We start from the raw sequence: 17,131 nt of genomic DNA, 5'->3' as shown, positions 1-17,131 counted from the left end.
CTGTAAAGCTCTCTCTCTGCCCTTCTTTCTTTCACCTGTTCAGAAAGAGTATGTCCACAGAGCGCCTCACTCTGGTGAGAAGAGAGATGGCAGCAGAGAGTCGGAGTCGGACCACCTCATCCAGCAGCTCCTCTGGTGGGAAAAGGTAACAGCCATCAACTCCTTCATGTTGAAAACTTGAACACCCCATAATATTTTACTTTGCAGACCAGTTTTTGAGTGGGTGCAGTAGAAACTTCTGCTCCAGTGTTGCCATGAGAACAACAAATGAAAAGACTGGAAGCTGCTCATTTTCCTTAACAAGCTTAAAGCATGTTTGTGCGTTGTGGTCAGGGTTGCTCAGGACTCCAGATTGTCTTAATGAGCTGCCCCGTCTTCTGACGGTCTGCTTCCAGGCTGCTAGATCAGTGTGAGCATGCTGGGATACGCTTCATCCTTTATTATCCTAATAAGATGACTGAGAGTAGAATTTAAATGTTAAAAAAAGCATTGTTTATTTTAACAAGACTATTCCAAACCACATTCTGCAAAAGTTACTTAGCATTACTCTCTATGAGAGAGGAAAGAAGCTACTAAACTGACCTCCCTGTAGATCAGATCCATCACGTACTGATGGCGTTTGGAGGATCTGGGTCTCATGTTTGCAACTAAAGGTCTAGATGTTGTTGTGGGTTGCTGCCATTTGGAGGCAGGCTCCGGAACATGTGGGACAATCTGAGGTGTCCTATTCTGGTTCCCCGCTCAGAAAAGCTTTAAATTTTTTTTTAAGTTTTATTGTTTCTCCATCTTCTTTAATTTGTTGTTGTTGTCTCTTTTGGCTCATGTCACCTGGAAATCAGTCAGAATGCTGATTTCCCGTGGGACTCACACGAGCCTGTTCAGACACGTTAGAATCACAAGATGTTTTACAGCACAAGACTAAGGAGAGATCTCCAACCGCATAGTTCACTTCCCAGGCCCCTGCCTCTGGAGCCAGTCAGATTTGAACATCTTTAAATTACCTTAAACACATTTTTTACTCTTTTCATGACTACAATAAAATATTCAAATTATAACTCAGTCTGAACCCTCACAGACAAACTTTTTGTCATTTACTTAAAAGTCTTCAGGATTAGTTCTCCAGGCTTCTTGAAGGACTTTCCAAAGTTCTTCTTTGGATGTTTCTGCCGTTTTTGTCCCGTTGTCTGTACAGATCAGGGGTGTCAAACTCAAAACCAGCGGGCCAAAATGAAAAAATTGAAACAAGTTGAGGGCCGGCCTGGTTCAGTTTTTATTAAAAACCTTTTTAAAATGACCATATTGCACACATTGAACCCGGAACTAACACAGCCTGTTAGTTGTTGCCTATAAATTAATTAATTAAATAAATGAAAAAACAATGTCTGTTCAAATTTGTTACATTAATGTCTCATGGCTCTATATTCAGAGTAATTTCAGGGGAAAACATTTTCTACAGGCAAACAACAGCCAAACAATATATATAAACACATATATATGTTGTAGTTCAAAGTGAAAGTTATAGAATCAGCTACCAACCTGTGAAGCCACAATATGAACTTAGATGAGTAATTTTACTGCCATCATAAAATTTGGTTCATATTCAACATTTTTTCTCACTTAGTTTCCCTTAAAAACTTTGGGGCCTAAAGGTTAATAACTCTTCTACCTTTTGGAGCCTTTTGTTTCCAGTCCAGATGTTTTTATCTTTATGGTGCTTCCTTTCAAAGTGTCTTTTGACGTTGTTTTCTTTCATTAGAACCTTGCTGTCTCCACACAGACACACAGCTTTGTCCTTTACATCTGCAAACATACTCTCTGTTTTCAGAGTCTACTTTTCCTTTGGCCATTTTTTGGGGAGAGGGGTTGTTAAGAAAGGTGAGCAGCTCCATCAGGCTGCTGGAGAACGAGCGAGGTATGCGCTCGCGGGCCGTGATTGACGCACCAACACACTGGCAGTGCATTGTGAGACTTGTAGTATTATAGTAGTGCCTGCACTCTGTCAGCAGGTCAGCTCTAATAGTGATTAGATATGATCATGTGGGCCAAAAATAATTCATTCACGGGCCAGATGTGGCTTCAGTAATGTCGAGGTCTGGGTTCTGGGGAGGATCCATCCCTCCATCAGACCTGTTCCCACTGATTTCCAGTCCACTTCTTCTCCGCCTTTATCTCCCTGTTTATTTATTTAAGAATGGCTTCCTGACAACCACGTTTCCATGGAGACCATTTCTGATGAGGCTTCGGCCAGCAGTAGATCAACTTCTTTTCTTTTCTTTTCTTTTCTTTTCTTTCATCTCCTCTCCTTGCCTCTGCTGACAGATCAAATTTCCAGCCATTCCTGGTAAGGGGGGAGGTGTGGTTACTGGGTAAAGGAGGTTTGACAGCGCAGTCAGGAACTGGATGCTGATTGGACGGCTGTGGTCCTGTGGCTGAACTAAAAGTTTGCTGAGTGAAGGAGGAAGTCAGTGTGTTGCTTTGGCCGTTGAACAGCACAGAATCGCCTCTGACTGCTCAACACTGTTGGCTGTAAGGAAAACCTTGGAGACATGAAGAAATCTTCCAGGTAAACGGCAGCTTTATGGCAGATAGTTAAAGATTAACAGAAGAAACAGACTGGAGCAGAGAACTTAATGAGTTTTCTTTTCATTCTTAGCTCACTAAATATTGTGTTGTATAAAAGTCTGTGTGCAGCTTTTGTCTCTGGATTACCAAGTGGCAGCTTTTTTAAAACCAGAACTTTTAGTGTCACACCCAGTGAGACCCTCTGGTGCTGTTTTAACTAATATTTGAATAGATTTTAATTTTTCTGAATGAGATGCTGTTTGCTTTGGCTGCTAAAAACCTTCCAGGCTTCATCTGCTGGCAGTTTTTTCTAAACTGAACAAAGTTAGCGTTAGTTACTCTGTAAGTCTGGCTCCATGACAGCCTGGGGAAGTTGTTTGATGAAACTGTTGTCACGCAAACACTTTGATGCAGTTGGGTTTCTGTTTGCAGAGCTGTGGTCTGCAGGGAGGGGCAGTGGCTCAGGAACATGAATAAAACAGAAGCAGAGCCAGCTGTGTGGTGGATCATGGATCAAGTTTCTGAAAATGCTAAATTATAATTTTTTTAAGACAGTTAAATATTGTTATTGTTCAAACAATGAAGGAAACATGAGCTTATGTAAAACCTGTTTTTCATTTAGCTCACAGGCAAAACACAGTTATGTTTTTCTCCATCTTCTGTTTTCATAACTGAGACGTCATGCTTTCTGCAATTTTTTTCTGAAACAGAAGAAATGAGCGAATCTAAAGTGGCATCTGTCAGCTAACTGGTTGTCCTGTTGACACTGACTCTTTGAAAGCCTGAAACATCTGCCTCTCATCTGCTTCTGCAGTTTAATTAACATGATTTGCCTTAAATGAGGCACTTATGTTACTTGTTTAAGAGTCCATGCGACATGCTGCAGAGGCAGTTTGTCTGCAACGTGCTTTAGACCGATACAACTGCAGGGCAGATGTTGCCGTTACTATTGACTGGATTTCCTGCTTAGCATGCAGCAAACATGCTGACTGCATATCTTAAAGAGGGTGCCACACCTTTATTTTTTCTTCATGTTAAATCCAAACGTGCCCTGCGATGGACAGGCGACTTGTCCAGGGCGTGCCCTGCCTCTCGCCTGTTAATTGCTGGGGTAGAGTCAGCTACCCACGTTGGAATAAGTGGTACAGGAAATGAATGAATTAATGAAATCCAAATGTGGGTTTTATTACAGATGCGAATAAATGAGAAAAATATGAAAAAAAAAAACCCAAACATTTTTTTGTCAGAGAAATCTCTCTCTGGATGTTACGTCCGATTCTTTTGTCATTTCAGATGCAATTAGACCCGAATATTCTGGTTAACTTTTAGTGCTTTATGTGAGTTAAGTGAAAAAGTAAAAAAAGAAAAAACTCAGTTCTTTTGTACATCAGCTTGCAGAACTTTAGCCTTAATGGGAAACCAAATGGATGTGCAATTGACCACTTCCATGGATCCCATCAACCCATTACTGGAAACAACATCAATTTCCTTATAAGCTGAACTACAGTGCAGTCACACTCTTAGCTTAAAGAAAGTCATCTCAGTCCGCATCATTAGTTAATGCCGTCACCTTTTTTATGCTCATATTTCTTCTATTTCACAAGTTTAATTAAATATGTTTCAGTAGTTTTTGCATCATCCTGTAAATAGTGATGATGATGACGACATCGCTCCATGCTGGGCTCTTCATGAATAATCTGTTGTGTTCACTGTAATCAGTCAAAAAGCTTAAAACATGTTTAAAAAACTCAGTATTTCAAACAAACTTGTGTTAATATGAATAAATATCATAATATCTGGAAAACAGAATAAGAAATTAAAGCTGAAGGCTAAATATCATTAACAAGCCATCTTCCAAGATCACATTAAAGATTGTGACTTAACATCACTGTGGTCCTTTAGTCCTGCCTCCACTGCAAACAAGAGAGTATGGGGTAAGAGGGTATAAATGTCTGCATGTTGAAATAGAAGGAAAGGTTCAACAGGATAATTACAAACAGTTTCTTCTACAACATGTTGCAGGATTCTTCAGGTCTTTGCTCATTAGGCCCCGTTTGGGTTTTACAGCCGAAGCCATTGTGTTTTCAGAGTGCAGGCAGGCGGAAAATGTCTGCAACACACTCAGAGCTGCATGTTAATGAATGCGTGGATGCGCTCCCTCTCCCTGGAAACCTGGAGCCTGACACGGCTGCTGCACGGGCTTTACATGCAGAGTTATGTGCCCTGTTTGGTGTCCAGTTACCCAACAAGCCCTACACTAATTACTGTTCATGGATCAGTCCGAGTCTGTCATTGGCTCACCACTCACCACGCCTCATCTTCCTGGCAGAGCGCTCGTACACACAAACACGCACCCAGTCCAGGAAACAAATGGGCCTTTATGAGGTTATTTAACCGAGCCGACACCCTGCTTGCTGGCCTCCAGCTGTCCAGAGACAAAGCAGGTCCTCACATCAGTCGTCTGTTCACTGCGCTGGCTGTCCTTTAATCTCCTTTAGATGCTTCAGCTTCATTCAAGCACACACACACATAACGTCTGATCTCATTTTAATGACTCACCAGTTTGCTTGTTTCTTGTATGGGTCCTTTATTGATCTTCAAAACACACTGTGGCAAACCTGTTCTGGAAAACTTACATAAATACATCCAGCCCAACATGTTTGATCTCCCTCAGGAGACAAACATTTCCCTTTTTTTTTAATTTTGTTTTTAACTCATCAGGCTTTACCTGTCCCGCTGTCAGCTGATTGGCTGACATCTGTCTGACAGGTTGAGGTTGTCAGCATGCAACGAAATGTTCAGCGGACACTTCTGATTGGTTCACAGACGGCTGATTCAGGAACAGCTGCAGATTTTAGCCAAGCTGCTGCAAAGTGATGACACATCTGCAGGTTTTGATTGGCGGGTCTGTTTATGCACTTTGACAAAATGTTGGAGTCAGCAGGCGTCGTTTTAGTCCTCAGCCTGAACTTTTCTGTTGGATTCTGCATCACAGCCACGTTTGGGCCGACTGTTTAACCTGCTGTAACAGTGGGAACAAAACGACCTCTCTGTTTACTTTCTGCTGATTTGATCAAAGGTACTCGTCCTTTTATTACATTTTTCTTTTCATTTTTTGTTTAATTTACATCCACTTTAAAGGAGTTCAAACATGTATTCATATCCTCTTTAAACTGAATCAAATCTGAACCTGAGAGAGAAAAAAATAGCATTCATACATGAGTCCATTCAAGCCAAAGAGAGAACAAAACCTAAAAACAAAGTCAGTTCAGGATGAAGGTTTGTGTACTCAGAGCAGCTGTCTGATTATAGCATTACAGTGCCCTTTTAAATAGTCTATGATTATCCAGAGGAAGTAACAGATCTGTACAAAACATATGATTTAATGCAGATTAAAATTCTGCATAATGTATCATTGTTTGCTGTGATCTTTTAATTATCTGTTGCATGGTTTCTGGATGTGTGATCCATTCTGAACTGGTCTGAACTGTGATGACCATCCAAGCTTAATACTGAATTAAAACAGAAATAAAATGATTTTCTATCAGTTGATTCTGGGAAAGAAAAGTCAGATGAGGCGGCCGAGCCTTTAGAAAGTTTGGGGCGTTGCAGCTTGTTCTGCTGCTCTCAGCATCACTGCCTCATCCAATGTTGATGAAGACATATTTCAGGTCAGAACGTTAGATGGTGCAACCGTCTTGGTGTTACAGGTTATAATGACTTATCTTAAACCTGCTTAACTTCGTTATCTGATGTGTAGTCGGTGTGTTTCTGCTGACTGTCAGCTTGTCAGCGCTGACTGCTGCAGCCTGCAGCAAAGATGGAATGATTTTAGATTGAAGTGGTGAAATGGAACATTTCATAAGGTTGGAAAATACATGCACTGTTTACTCTTTCAAACAACTTATTTCTTTATCTGTTTTTCCATCTAACAGCAAGTCAGACTCTGAAGCATCTGATGCTGTAGATCAGTGTTCATATCAGCTGATCACTTGATTCTCTCTTCTGTTTCAGCAAATCCAAAGAATGCACCCTCAATGCAGGTAAACCTACATTCACTTTAAATTTGCCTTATTTGTGTATTAGTCTGTCTGTGTATAAATGCAGTAACCATCATATCTTACCTTCTAATTACTGTCACACAAAGCAGTTGTAAAGAGGATAAACAGCCACTGAGAAACTCAGCTGGCCTGCAGGATTCTTTAAAGTTCTCCAGTGTTTCTAATTAGATTACCTGCCTTACACATTCATCTTTGAACATCATGCAGAAAACAAGAAGCTGCATGGTAACAGTCAGGTCTTTCTTCTCTCCCCATTAAACTTTCAATTTTTCTTTCCTCCTTTTTCCTGCAGAGGACGGCCACGTGAGGATGTTCCTCCGAGGTCGTCCTGTCACCATGCACATCCCTGACCAGCGGAGGGAGAGCTACAGCCTGGACCAGAAGGTGGCGCTGCCAGACCACAAGCTGAAGCTGCAGTGGGTGTATCCTCCAAACAGAGAGAGGGAAGAATAGATGGACACTGCCTGGATTGTGTGGATGGATGAATGAGAACTAACCAGATAACTCAGTGTATTCACCAGTAGATGATCAGATGTATTGATCTTATATCTTCTCAAAATTTGGGTCATATTTATGATCACCTAAACTTGTGTTTTCATTAATGTTAGAATTGCAAACGTGAAATAAGAACTTCTGCATTAGCTGTTAAACAGTCAGCCCTGTCCAACCATCTTCCCTAACGTAAGCATGGTCCAGGTACGGCTACCGCGGTCGGGACTGCCGCTCCAACCTCTACCTGCTGCCCACGGGAGAGATTGTGTACTTCAACGCCTCAGTGGTGGTGCTGTACAACACAGAGGAGCAGCAGCAGAGACACTACCTCGGCCACAACGATGATGTGAAATGGTAAGAATCGGAAGATGGATAGTTTGGAACCTCACATCTTGTTTGATTCCAGGCTGAGATGAAAGATGAACACAGTGAAGGTTTCCTTAAGTTCTTTCTGCTGAAATAATCATGTTCTTCACTCTTGTAGATGGAGAGAAACAGAGTTTGTGTTTCTGTTCAGACTTTGTGTCACTGTGTTTCTGATTCATCACCATCATCTACTGCTTACCATTAAACACAATTAATTAAAACACTAGTTTACATAGTGAATGAGCTTTGTGGCTGGAGCCACAGGGATGTAAACAGTAAACCCCCCTGGGGCATGCTGGGAAAGCAGGAAGGCAGTTCTTCTCTTCTCTCCCACACCAACAAATTAAATTCTCTTTTTAACTTCCATTTAATGTTCTTTCTTTTTCAGAAACAAAACAAAAAAAAATCTGCTTTACAGATTTTTTTTTAAATGATGCAAAAAAAATCAGTTTGTTTTTTAAGTAAAATATATCATTTCACATTTTCTATGGGTTATAAATCCTGTTCATGAACAAACACAACAAAAATTTCATTTTTATTTATTTATTTATGGATTTTTTTCCTCTTAGCCTGAGTGTGCATCCTGACATGGTTACCATAGCAACAGGCCAAGTGGCTGGAAACTCTAAAGATGGAAAGGTAGAGTGAAAATTCACACCTCTGTTCTCCCTTTTTATGCTCTTCTCATCATGAAACATGGACAACTTTGTTTAACCCTTTAAAGTCTGACCCAAGAAATCCATCCATCCATTATCTTGACCGCTTATTCCATTTCGGGTCGCGGGTAAAAAATTTCAAGTCATTGTTTGGTCCTTTAATAAAATGTAAAAAAAGTAAAAAAATAATCTGCATATATGTACCATTTATTACAATGTGGTATGTCGGGGTTATTGTAGTGCTAAACGTATCCACCAGGGGGCAGAAGACAAGTACAAGTTGTATACAACATATACAACAAGGTTTTAGGCAAAGCCTTTACAATAAAGTGATGCAATACGTCTCTGAAACTAGAAGTATGTATCAGATATTATACGCATGGTGTTAAAGGGTTAATGCACGTTTCAGTGTTGCTTCCATTTGTTGTGAAACTGTTTGCATGAGGAAAAATTAGTTTAGGTTTTGTTTTTTTAGCAGTGTTTCTTTGTTTTCATCTCTTGTCTCTGGTCTGTTCAGCTGCTGGCTCCTCACATTCGTGTCTGGGACTCTGTGAGCCTCAACACGCTCCATGTGATCGGGACAGGGGTGTTTGACAGAGCCGTCACATGTGTGTCCTTTTCCAAGTCGGTAAGTGGAGTCACAGCCTGTGGAGTTCACCCACACTGTAATGAGGCTCACACATGGTCTAAACATTAATACGAGTATGGATGATCAGGATAAAGTGTATTAAACACTACTTACTCGCATATATGTTCACCCTCTGCAATGATACCACCAAGAAGATGCAGGATCCAGAGTTAAACCTCATGCAGGGAGAGGATGTTCTTCATGTGCAACCTGGAGCTCAGAGTTGGAGAAATATAAGAGTTACAGCAGCTTCCACTTCACTTTGTGTGTCTTTATGCACATTATTTACACACTTTAGGAAAACTTTAAATCTAATAACACTGATGTTGAAGGTACTCATCAAAGGACTCGGGAGAATTGAACCTCCGTGTTTCCAGCTTTAAAGATGTGCGATACCTCGGCTCAAGAAGAAAGCACTGAGACTAGCTACACACAGTTTCAGGGAGCAGCTTTGGCTTTGGAAGGATTTAATCCTGTGTTGTTGTTTTCTCAGAATGGTGGTGCCTTCCTCTGTGCTGTGGATGATGCCAACGACCACATCTTATCTGTTTGGAACTGGCAGAAGGAGAAACAGCTAGCTGATGTTAAGGTACTCTGTTAGCGCCTGACCATGACTCATACAGCACCATCTTTACTGCTGTTATTTTTTATATTAAACAGCAAACCTGAAAGAATCATATCGTATGTCTGCAGTGCTCCAATGACTCTGTGCTGGCCGCCGTGTTTCATCCCATGGACACAAACCTGATTGTCACCTGTGGAAAATCTCACATTAACTTCTGGATGTTGGAGGGCAACACTCTCACCAAGAGACAGGGCCTGTTTGAGGTCTGGCTCTAATAGACCATTATAGTCCTGCTGTAGCACCAAGGTGCAGGGAGGTAAATAAACTCTGGCTTCACAGGAAATTCTCTTTCTTTACTTCTAGAAACACGAGAAACCAAAGTACGTGCTGTGTGTGGCATTTGCGGAGAACGGAGATGCCATCACAGGGGACTCCAGTGGAAACATCTACATCTGGGCCAAAGGTAGAAATTTAGACATTTAATCTCAGTAAATGACTGGAAACTCAGAGTGTAAGAAAATCTTGCTTTAAATGTGAATGTGTGAAAATAAAACAAATTTCTGGCCTGAACTTGACCACACGGCTGGAAATGAAAAGAACAGCTGCTGTGTTTTCTTTTGAAAGGTGGAAATCGCATCAGCCAGGTGGTGTCGGGGGCCCACGAAGGAGGAATTTTCTCTGTTTGCGTCCTGAAGGATGGCACCATGGTGTCTGGAGGAGGGAAAGACCGGAAGGTGGTCCTGTGGGACCACAACTACCGAAAACAGGCTGAGATGGAGGTAAGGCTTCTGGAGCTGGACTGTTCATTTACATACCAGCAGATGGCGCCATCTGTCCAGGGAAGAACTAAATAAAAGAGAAATACAAATGAACTGTTAAATTTATATACAATTTTTTTTCTGCTACTTTTAAATATAAATTAAGTTTAAAATGTTCAGGTAAATGAAATATTGCAATAACTTCAACCGTTGCTGTCTTTATAAAGGAATGAAGGGCTATGAGGGGAAGGGGTGAGCTTTATTTAAACCTCTGCCATGTTCACATCAAGGTGAGTGACTTGCTGGGTCCCGTCCGAGCTCTGGCCGAAGGTAAACCAGGAGAACTCTTTGTCGGGACCACCAAGAACGCCATCGTTAGAGCCGCCTTTCCTGACACCTTAACCCCCATCGTACAGGTAAACACACACTCACACCAATGTCTCTGTTTACTCAAACCTCTACACGGTGCAGAGTCAGACATGTGATGTGTTACAGGGTCACACAGATGAGCTGTGGGGTCTGGACGTCCATCCCTCCATGGAGCAGTTTGTTACCTGTTCACAGGACAGACAGGTTCACCTCTGGGACAGCAACACCCACCAGCCCCTCTGGACGAAGACCATCGAGGTGAGGAGGAAGAACAAATGACACGAGGACTCAATCAAAGAGCTAAAAATAACAACAATAAAATAAATATTGCAGTAAAGTTCAAATCCAACTAATCTGGGAACAGTCCTGGACTCAGGCCTGAACTTCAGCTTTACATTAAGATGGTTGTGAAGTCGGCCACTTCACCCTCACGTTGTCTTCTCATTTACTGCACACCTTTTGTCCTCCCGGGTCTGTTTGACTGCTTTTAAAGCATGAGGTAGAAAATGTTGTTGTTAGTGAATTTGTTTCCAATACAATGAAATTATTTGACACTTATTTCTTTAATTTATTGCATGATAAACGTCATTTAACTAAATTTCTTTCCCTAAATTTTGAATAAAAGAAAGCAGAAATCTTTTATTATTTTCACTGTAGTTATGATTAGAGGGACAAATGTTGATAGAATTGACGCAGGAGGACCACAGATGCTCTCCATGTTTTATAAAACATATAATTCATCCAAAATAGTCATAAATAATTTTACAAGCATACAAAGACCAAAGTATGAAACAATCCATGAAATCTCACACAGTTATGTTGAAGAAAACCAAATAGACCTGAAGACAACAACATGTATCTTTAGTAGACTGGACTACAGTAATGCTGTCCTCACAGGTCTGCAGTTAGTCCAGAACGCTGCTGCCCCAGTCCTCACTGAGACCAGGAAGTAGCTCATAGAACTCCAGTCCTCACTAAGACCAGGAAGTAGCTCATAGAACTCCAGTCCTCAGATCTTTACACTGGCTTCCAGTCTGGCAAATCCTGCTGTTAGTTTACAAAGACCTGAATGGTTTGGGACCAGAATCCATTCAGGATCTTCTGGTTTGTTATGAACCAACCAGATCCCTCAGGTCATCAGGGTCAGGTCTACTTTCTGTTCCCAGAGTCAGAACTAAACGTTCAGCTTTTATGCTTCTCACATTTTTTCAATTTTTTATGTATCTTCTAAATATCGCTGTAATGCTTTTAATGTTTTATGTAAAGCACTTTGAAAGTCTTGTAAATGAAATGAGACATAGGAATAAACCTGCCTTTCCTTCCGTCTGTGCGTCAGGATCCAGGAAGGTCTGCTGGTTTCCATCCCAGTGGGACTGTTGTGGCGGTGGGCACCATGACTGGAAGGTGGGACTTTCGGCTTTTTTCACCAACTAAAACTCAAGCAGAAACCCTTTTATACAAGAAAACTAACACAGTTCTTTAGGCTGCAAAATATTTTTCTAATATGACTTGATGGCTACAAATTAAATACGAGTCGTGTCTTTATGATGGTGATATTTCGACTGTTTGGGCTGATGGTTGGACATAAAGTCTGTGTGTGTTTCAGGTGGTTGGTGCTGGACACCGACACCCGGGATCTTGTTTCTGTGCACACAGATGGCAACGAGATCATTTCCAACGTCAAGTACTCTCCAGGTAAAATTCCCTGAACGTATCCGTAAAACACAGCTGTCGTGTCGGTGCTGCGAGAAGCAGCTTTCTGCTAACTGAGCTCATTCTGTCTGTAGATGGTAACTTCCTGGCTGTTGCTTCCCATGACAACTTTGTTTACATCTACGCTGTGACCGAGAACGGCCGAAAGTACAGCCGCGTGGGGAAATGCACTGTGAGGATCTTTACGTGATGGATCACAGCTTTAAGATTAAAATAACATGTGGCTTCTAAAGACGGAAAACTTAGCTTGAAATGTGAATTGCTGCGTTATTACTGATTAAGCTTCTTTCTTCAGGGACACTCCAGCTTTGTTACCCATCTGGACTGGTCCACAGACAGTCGGTATCTTGTCACTAACTCAGGAGACTACGAGATCCTCTTCTGTAGGTCATCCCTCGTGTCTATTCACAAACACAGTTTGAGCTGATTTACTCGAACTGACTCTATAAAGTGTGTTAAATGTTGATTTGTTGTATATATTTTTAAGGGGAAGCGTCCACCGGTAAACATGTGACCAACATGGACACATTGCGCAACCTGGAATGGGCCACTTCCACCTGCACTCTGAGCTTCAACACCTTCGGTAAGTCATCATCTGAAGCAGAACAAGAAGCTGGTGAATTATTTAAGTTCGTACAGATGGAAGCAGGGAATGTTTTGAGGTGAACACTGTTCAGTCAGACAAGCAAAAACCAGGAAGCTACACCAGGAAATCTTTCCCAGCAGATGCTGTTTAAACATCTGCTGCATGAAAACGGCAAAATAACCAAACAAGGCGCAAAGTAATGATCAGAGATCCGTCTAACATATGATAACAAATGTCAGCTAGTTTGTAGCGTACATTTTCAATTCCATCGTTGGATAAATAACCAGCTGAGGAAGCGTTTCAACTCTGAAGAAGTTCATCTCATTAAATATTCATCTGCAGAAGTTATTTGTTTTTCTTTCTTTACATTAAGTATATGAGCTGCATCACAACTACGAAGAAAAGTTTCAGTATTATCACTTAAACTACAAACCCTTTATTAACCTCAGATTAGAACAGAATATCCACAGATGTGCGTCAAACTGTAGTTTCTGGGTTGATTTGGCCGATTTGTGGCAGATTAAACGAGGGAGGAAGCAGAAAATGCATGAAACTGAATCAGATGTTTCATCGTATCAGCTTTAATAACAGCAAGGATCAAGCAAAACTAGCTAAAGCTTCCAGAAGGCACATAAAGGAACTGCTGAGGTGTCACCTGGATACTAAACTGATCTGTGAGAAACAAGTCCAGTCCACAGAGACTTGAGCCCACAAAGGTCCATTAATATAAAATGTTATGGTTAATCCGAGTTCAGTTCAGACAACTTTTTTTATCCCCAGAGGGTTATTCAGTTTGACAGTCTTCAGATTACACAACAACAGAACCACCCTATAATAAGTAAATAAATAAACATAATTAAACTGACCACATAAAGACATGCGAACAGTGTCAGTGCAGCAGAAGTGTGTGTGACAGCTTTAAACCAACAAGGACCAGGAGAGCAGTTATCATCTAAAATAAATCCGAATGAATAAATAAGAGTTCGAATATCTGTTTGTGTCACATTGGGGGGCAAATGAAGCCTTCCAGAAGGCATCAAGTGAAACTGCAGCAACAGAGCGTGATGAGGTGGATCAATAATGCATCTCGCTTTCTTAATTGTAACATACTCCAGAACTCCAGAGCACGTGTTCTGATTTTGATGTGAAGGCTTTTAAATCTTGTACTGAATATGATGATGAGCATGTTTTTATCACGTACAGCACTTTGTGTTGCCATGTGCATGAAAGGTACTATTTAAATAAAATTTGATTTAATTTGATTTGATATGCAAGCTTCCTAACTCCGTCAACCGGATACCAGTGATCTACGAGCACATTTTATCCATGGAGGCAGCCCTGAAACCAACAAATAGAAGAAAAGGTTAAATAAAATCAGACAAAAAAAAAAAAAAACACTGAAAGAATTCGGCATCCAGTGGGTCCTCTGTTGGCCCTTTTTAACTTTTACTTGTGTGTTTCTGTTAAATTTCAGCTTTGAGTCAAACACAGTTTCCAGATAAGAGTAAAAGTCATTAGTTACTGAGGAAATTTTCCATTTAAATTCATGTTTTAAGCTGCAGGTTAAATAAAAAACACATCAGTTCTATCTGCACTTTGCAACTTGCTCCCTAAACCTGCAACAGGTAACCCCTTCAACACATGGGGCTTTGGCTCTATTCATGTTATTTATGACTCAAACATAAGATAAAATCAGGCTGCATGAACTGCGTCTTTTAATACGTGTTTTCTGTTAAACTCCTGAAAGATGTCGACACTGTGCAGTGTATAAATGATGAACAAACAGATCCAGTCATTCGTTGTTCACCATCCACCCATAACTGTTCATGGACAGATTTTACTCTCTTCAAAGTACATTTTAAGTTCCTGCAGACTGAAACAGGAACATCAATATTTGTCTGTCTGCCACTAACTCTCCTGCTGTCCTCCTCACTCTGTTTGTCTCCCAGGAATTTGGCCAGATGGAGCCGACGGCACAGACATCAATGCCGTGTGCAGGTCACATGACGGGTCCCTGCTGGCCTCTGCTGATGACTTTGGCAAAGTGCACTTGTTCTCCTTCCCCTGCTCTCAACCAAGGGTCAGTCACAGTCATCCAGTCATCTGCATGGCCAAATTCTCTTCCTTTCCACACACTTTCTCCGTAAATGCAGCGAGCGGCCATATTGTTTACTGTGATCCCACATTTGATGAAGTGTTAATGAACGTTGTGAAAACAAAGTACTTTAAGAGCTGGATCATCACCAAAAACCAAAATTAGTCTGCCAGACTTTCTTTACAAGTTTAGTTTTTAAAAGTTAATTTTCCACTCAGACAGAATGAGCTCCACCAGCAACACACTCAGAAGATGCTAATTATTACAATGTGTTTAACCGTCAGCAAATGGCATTTAAACCACCAAAACCTCAGGAAAAATTGATAGAAAAATTGATATTATGCACAATTTTGCTCCTGTTATGAGCCATGCAGACACAGTCATGTATTGAGAGAATTGTTACGTTCCTCTGACCCTTCATCCATCTGCTTCCACCATATTTACAGGCTCCGAGTCATGAGTACAGTGGCCACAGCAGTCATGTGACCAACGCTGCCTTCCTACATGATGACAGTCACCTGATTTCTACCGGTGGGAAAGACACCAGCATCCTCCAGTGGGTAGTTGCCTAGGCAACGCCATACATCCACACTGCTCTGGTCCCCAGAGGCAGGGACCAGCGTCACATCTGGCTTCATCACTTCTTCACCATATTGCTCCCCTGCCACCAGGTGGCAGCACCCCTCTGTGCCTACCGGAAATGTAAACCACAACAGCCTGCGAATGCTGGCCAACCTGCAGACGTCACACTGGATTAGACAACTATCACTGTAATGAATAAAAGAGCTGTTTGTGATGGATAGGACGTGAATTGTTCTCAGCTGCAGACGGTGATAGAGCTGTGATTTTAGCATTAGTACTAACTGTGCCTAAACTGTATTTATTTGAACCCCTTTAAAGGGAATCCCATCTATTTTAACAGATGTGCTGGCAACTTTTAGTCACAAACATGTGCTTGTCACACTAATTCTGCAGCTGGTTTCCATTCAGCCCACAAATTATGAAAATAAAATCCTATATTCATTTCTGTGTCACAAGGAATGAACAGAAACCAGCTCATTCTTGAAAAATTAAAAGAAAAATTACCCTAAATATTCACATAAAATAAGCTTGTTTTGCAGTAAAGCTGCCGTGATGGTTAAAATGTGGTCCTTATCTCACAGTGATTCCTGTGGACATGCCCTCGTCTCTCCTTCAGCTAGAAATCAGTCAAACCTTCTAACTTGAAATAACCATGTGCAGGGATCTAGTTCAGTCGAATGTAACCTCATCAAAGAGTAAAATTCCAAAGATGGAGAGCACGGTGCGTGTTTGGAGGAATCCACTGCATGTCCAAAAATAGATGGAATTCCCCTTTAGTAGACTGAGTATAACCCAGTTCCCCTGTTTTCCTCCACGTTTCAGTCCTTCAGCCTCGTTTCCGAACCCCGAAGGTGCAGATTGTTTGTAAGTAAGGCTTTGGGAGATGGTGAACGGTACAAAGTCTTTCATTTCACTTTTGTCCTCCAAGCTGCTGTGTTTGATTGTACTACTACTGTAACTGTGCGGAGGAGGCACTAGATGGCGCTACAGTGCAAAAGAATGAGCATGACAGAGTTTGACCTGCTGTAGATGCTGTCAATATCGCAAAGATCTTCACAGTAAATATATATTATGCAGTATATCCGAGTGGCTGTGTTATTTTAATATTTAACGGTAACAATTATAGATGTTGTTATTATTACTATAATTATCATAATTATTATTGTGGCACCTCCAGCAGCTGATGGAGAGGTGATGTAGGCTGCTGAGCTTTGGACGTGAGCTTGAGCTGTGCTTTGCCTTCTTATGTTTTGTTTATAAAGTTTTTTACCCAATTATTGTTTTGTTTGTTCGTTTTATTACACATTATTTTTGTTGACTTTTTTCCCTTTTCCACTGGCCAGAAAAATAAATAAATAAAATTACTGATTCTTTTTGATACAGCTATAAATGAGTAAAATAAGTATTTAATATTTTGGTGGGAAACGAGTCCAGATGGACACGATGAAGTGAGTTAGGAGATGATGTGGTGGTTTAACATCATATATCAGGTCACACAGATGAGATGTGATGACATGTTTCTAGTGACTGACTTCAGATTTTATTTTGAGTAAATTCATCTCTCACTGTGAAGTTGTCCCACCTCACAGTTTCTGTGTAGAGAGAGTGAAGGTACTCCACCTGGGACAGGTGTGCTTCTCCATCTCTGTGTAAAACCACCGTTACCTGGTTGGAGGAAAAAGTCGACAGAAGATGGAC

At 41.1% G+C, this 17,131-nt stretch overlaps 1 protein-coding gene across 3 annotated transcripts in view; it reads left to right on the top strand.

The window, feature by feature from the left end:
* eml2 (EMAP like 2) overlaps window positions 1-16,707 on the top strand; it is a 29,265-nt gene extending 12,558 nt beyond the window's left edge. For 2 of the 3 annotated variants that reach the window (XM_041994757.1, XM_041994758.1), the window contains exons 4-22: window positions 44-145; window positions 6,577-6,605; window positions 6,916-7,045; window positions 7,320-7,469; window positions 8,051-8,120; window positions 8,655-8,765; window positions 9,259-9,354; window positions 9,459-9,593; window positions 9,694-9,793; window positions 9,955-10,109; window positions 10,379-10,504; window positions 10,584-10,715; window positions 11,794-11,861; window positions 12,064-12,152; window positions 12,245-12,342; window positions 12,466-12,553; window positions 12,658-12,753; window positions 14,706-14,836; window positions 15,298-16,707. In XM_041994757.1, coding sequence (XP_041850691.1) covers window positions 44-145; window positions 6,577-6,605; window positions 6,916-7,045; window positions 7,320-7,469; window positions 8,051-8,120; window positions 8,655-8,765; window positions 9,259-9,354; window positions 9,459-9,593; window positions 9,694-9,793; window positions 9,955-10,109; window positions 10,379-10,504; window positions 10,584-10,715; window positions 11,794-11,861; window positions 12,064-12,152; window positions 12,245-12,342; window positions 12,466-12,553; window positions 12,658-12,753; window positions 14,706-14,836; window positions 15,298-15,423 — 2,032 coding nt within the window. In that variant the 3' untranslated portion in view covers window positions 15,424-16,707. Of the gene's footprint in view, window positions 1-43; window positions 146-2,446; window positions 2,564-6,576; window positions 6,606-6,915; window positions 7,046-7,319; window positions 7,470-8,050; window positions 8,121-8,654; window positions 8,766-9,258; window positions 9,355-9,458; window positions 9,594-9,693; window positions 9,794-9,954; window positions 10,110-10,378; window positions 10,505-10,583; window positions 10,716-11,793; window positions 11,862-12,063; window positions 12,153-12,244; window positions 12,343-12,465; window positions 12,554-12,657; window positions 12,754-14,705; window positions 14,837-15,297 lie in introns of those variants that run through there. The other variant, XM_041994759.1, reaches the window with a different exon arrangement.
* Window positions 16,708-17,131: the final 424 nt, after the last annotated feature.

Source organism: Melanotaenia boesemani, chromosome 9 (assembly GCF_017639745.1).
Source record: "Melanotaenia boesemani isolate fMelBoe1 chromosome 9, fMelBoe1.pri, whole genome shotgun sequence".
Lineage (NCBI taxonomy): Eukaryota > Metazoa > Chordata > Actinopteri > Atheriniformes > Melanotaeniidae > Melanotaenia > Melanotaenia boesemani.
Note: the sequence above shows the minus strand (reverse complement) of the source record. Positions and strands in the feature narration are given on the sequence as shown.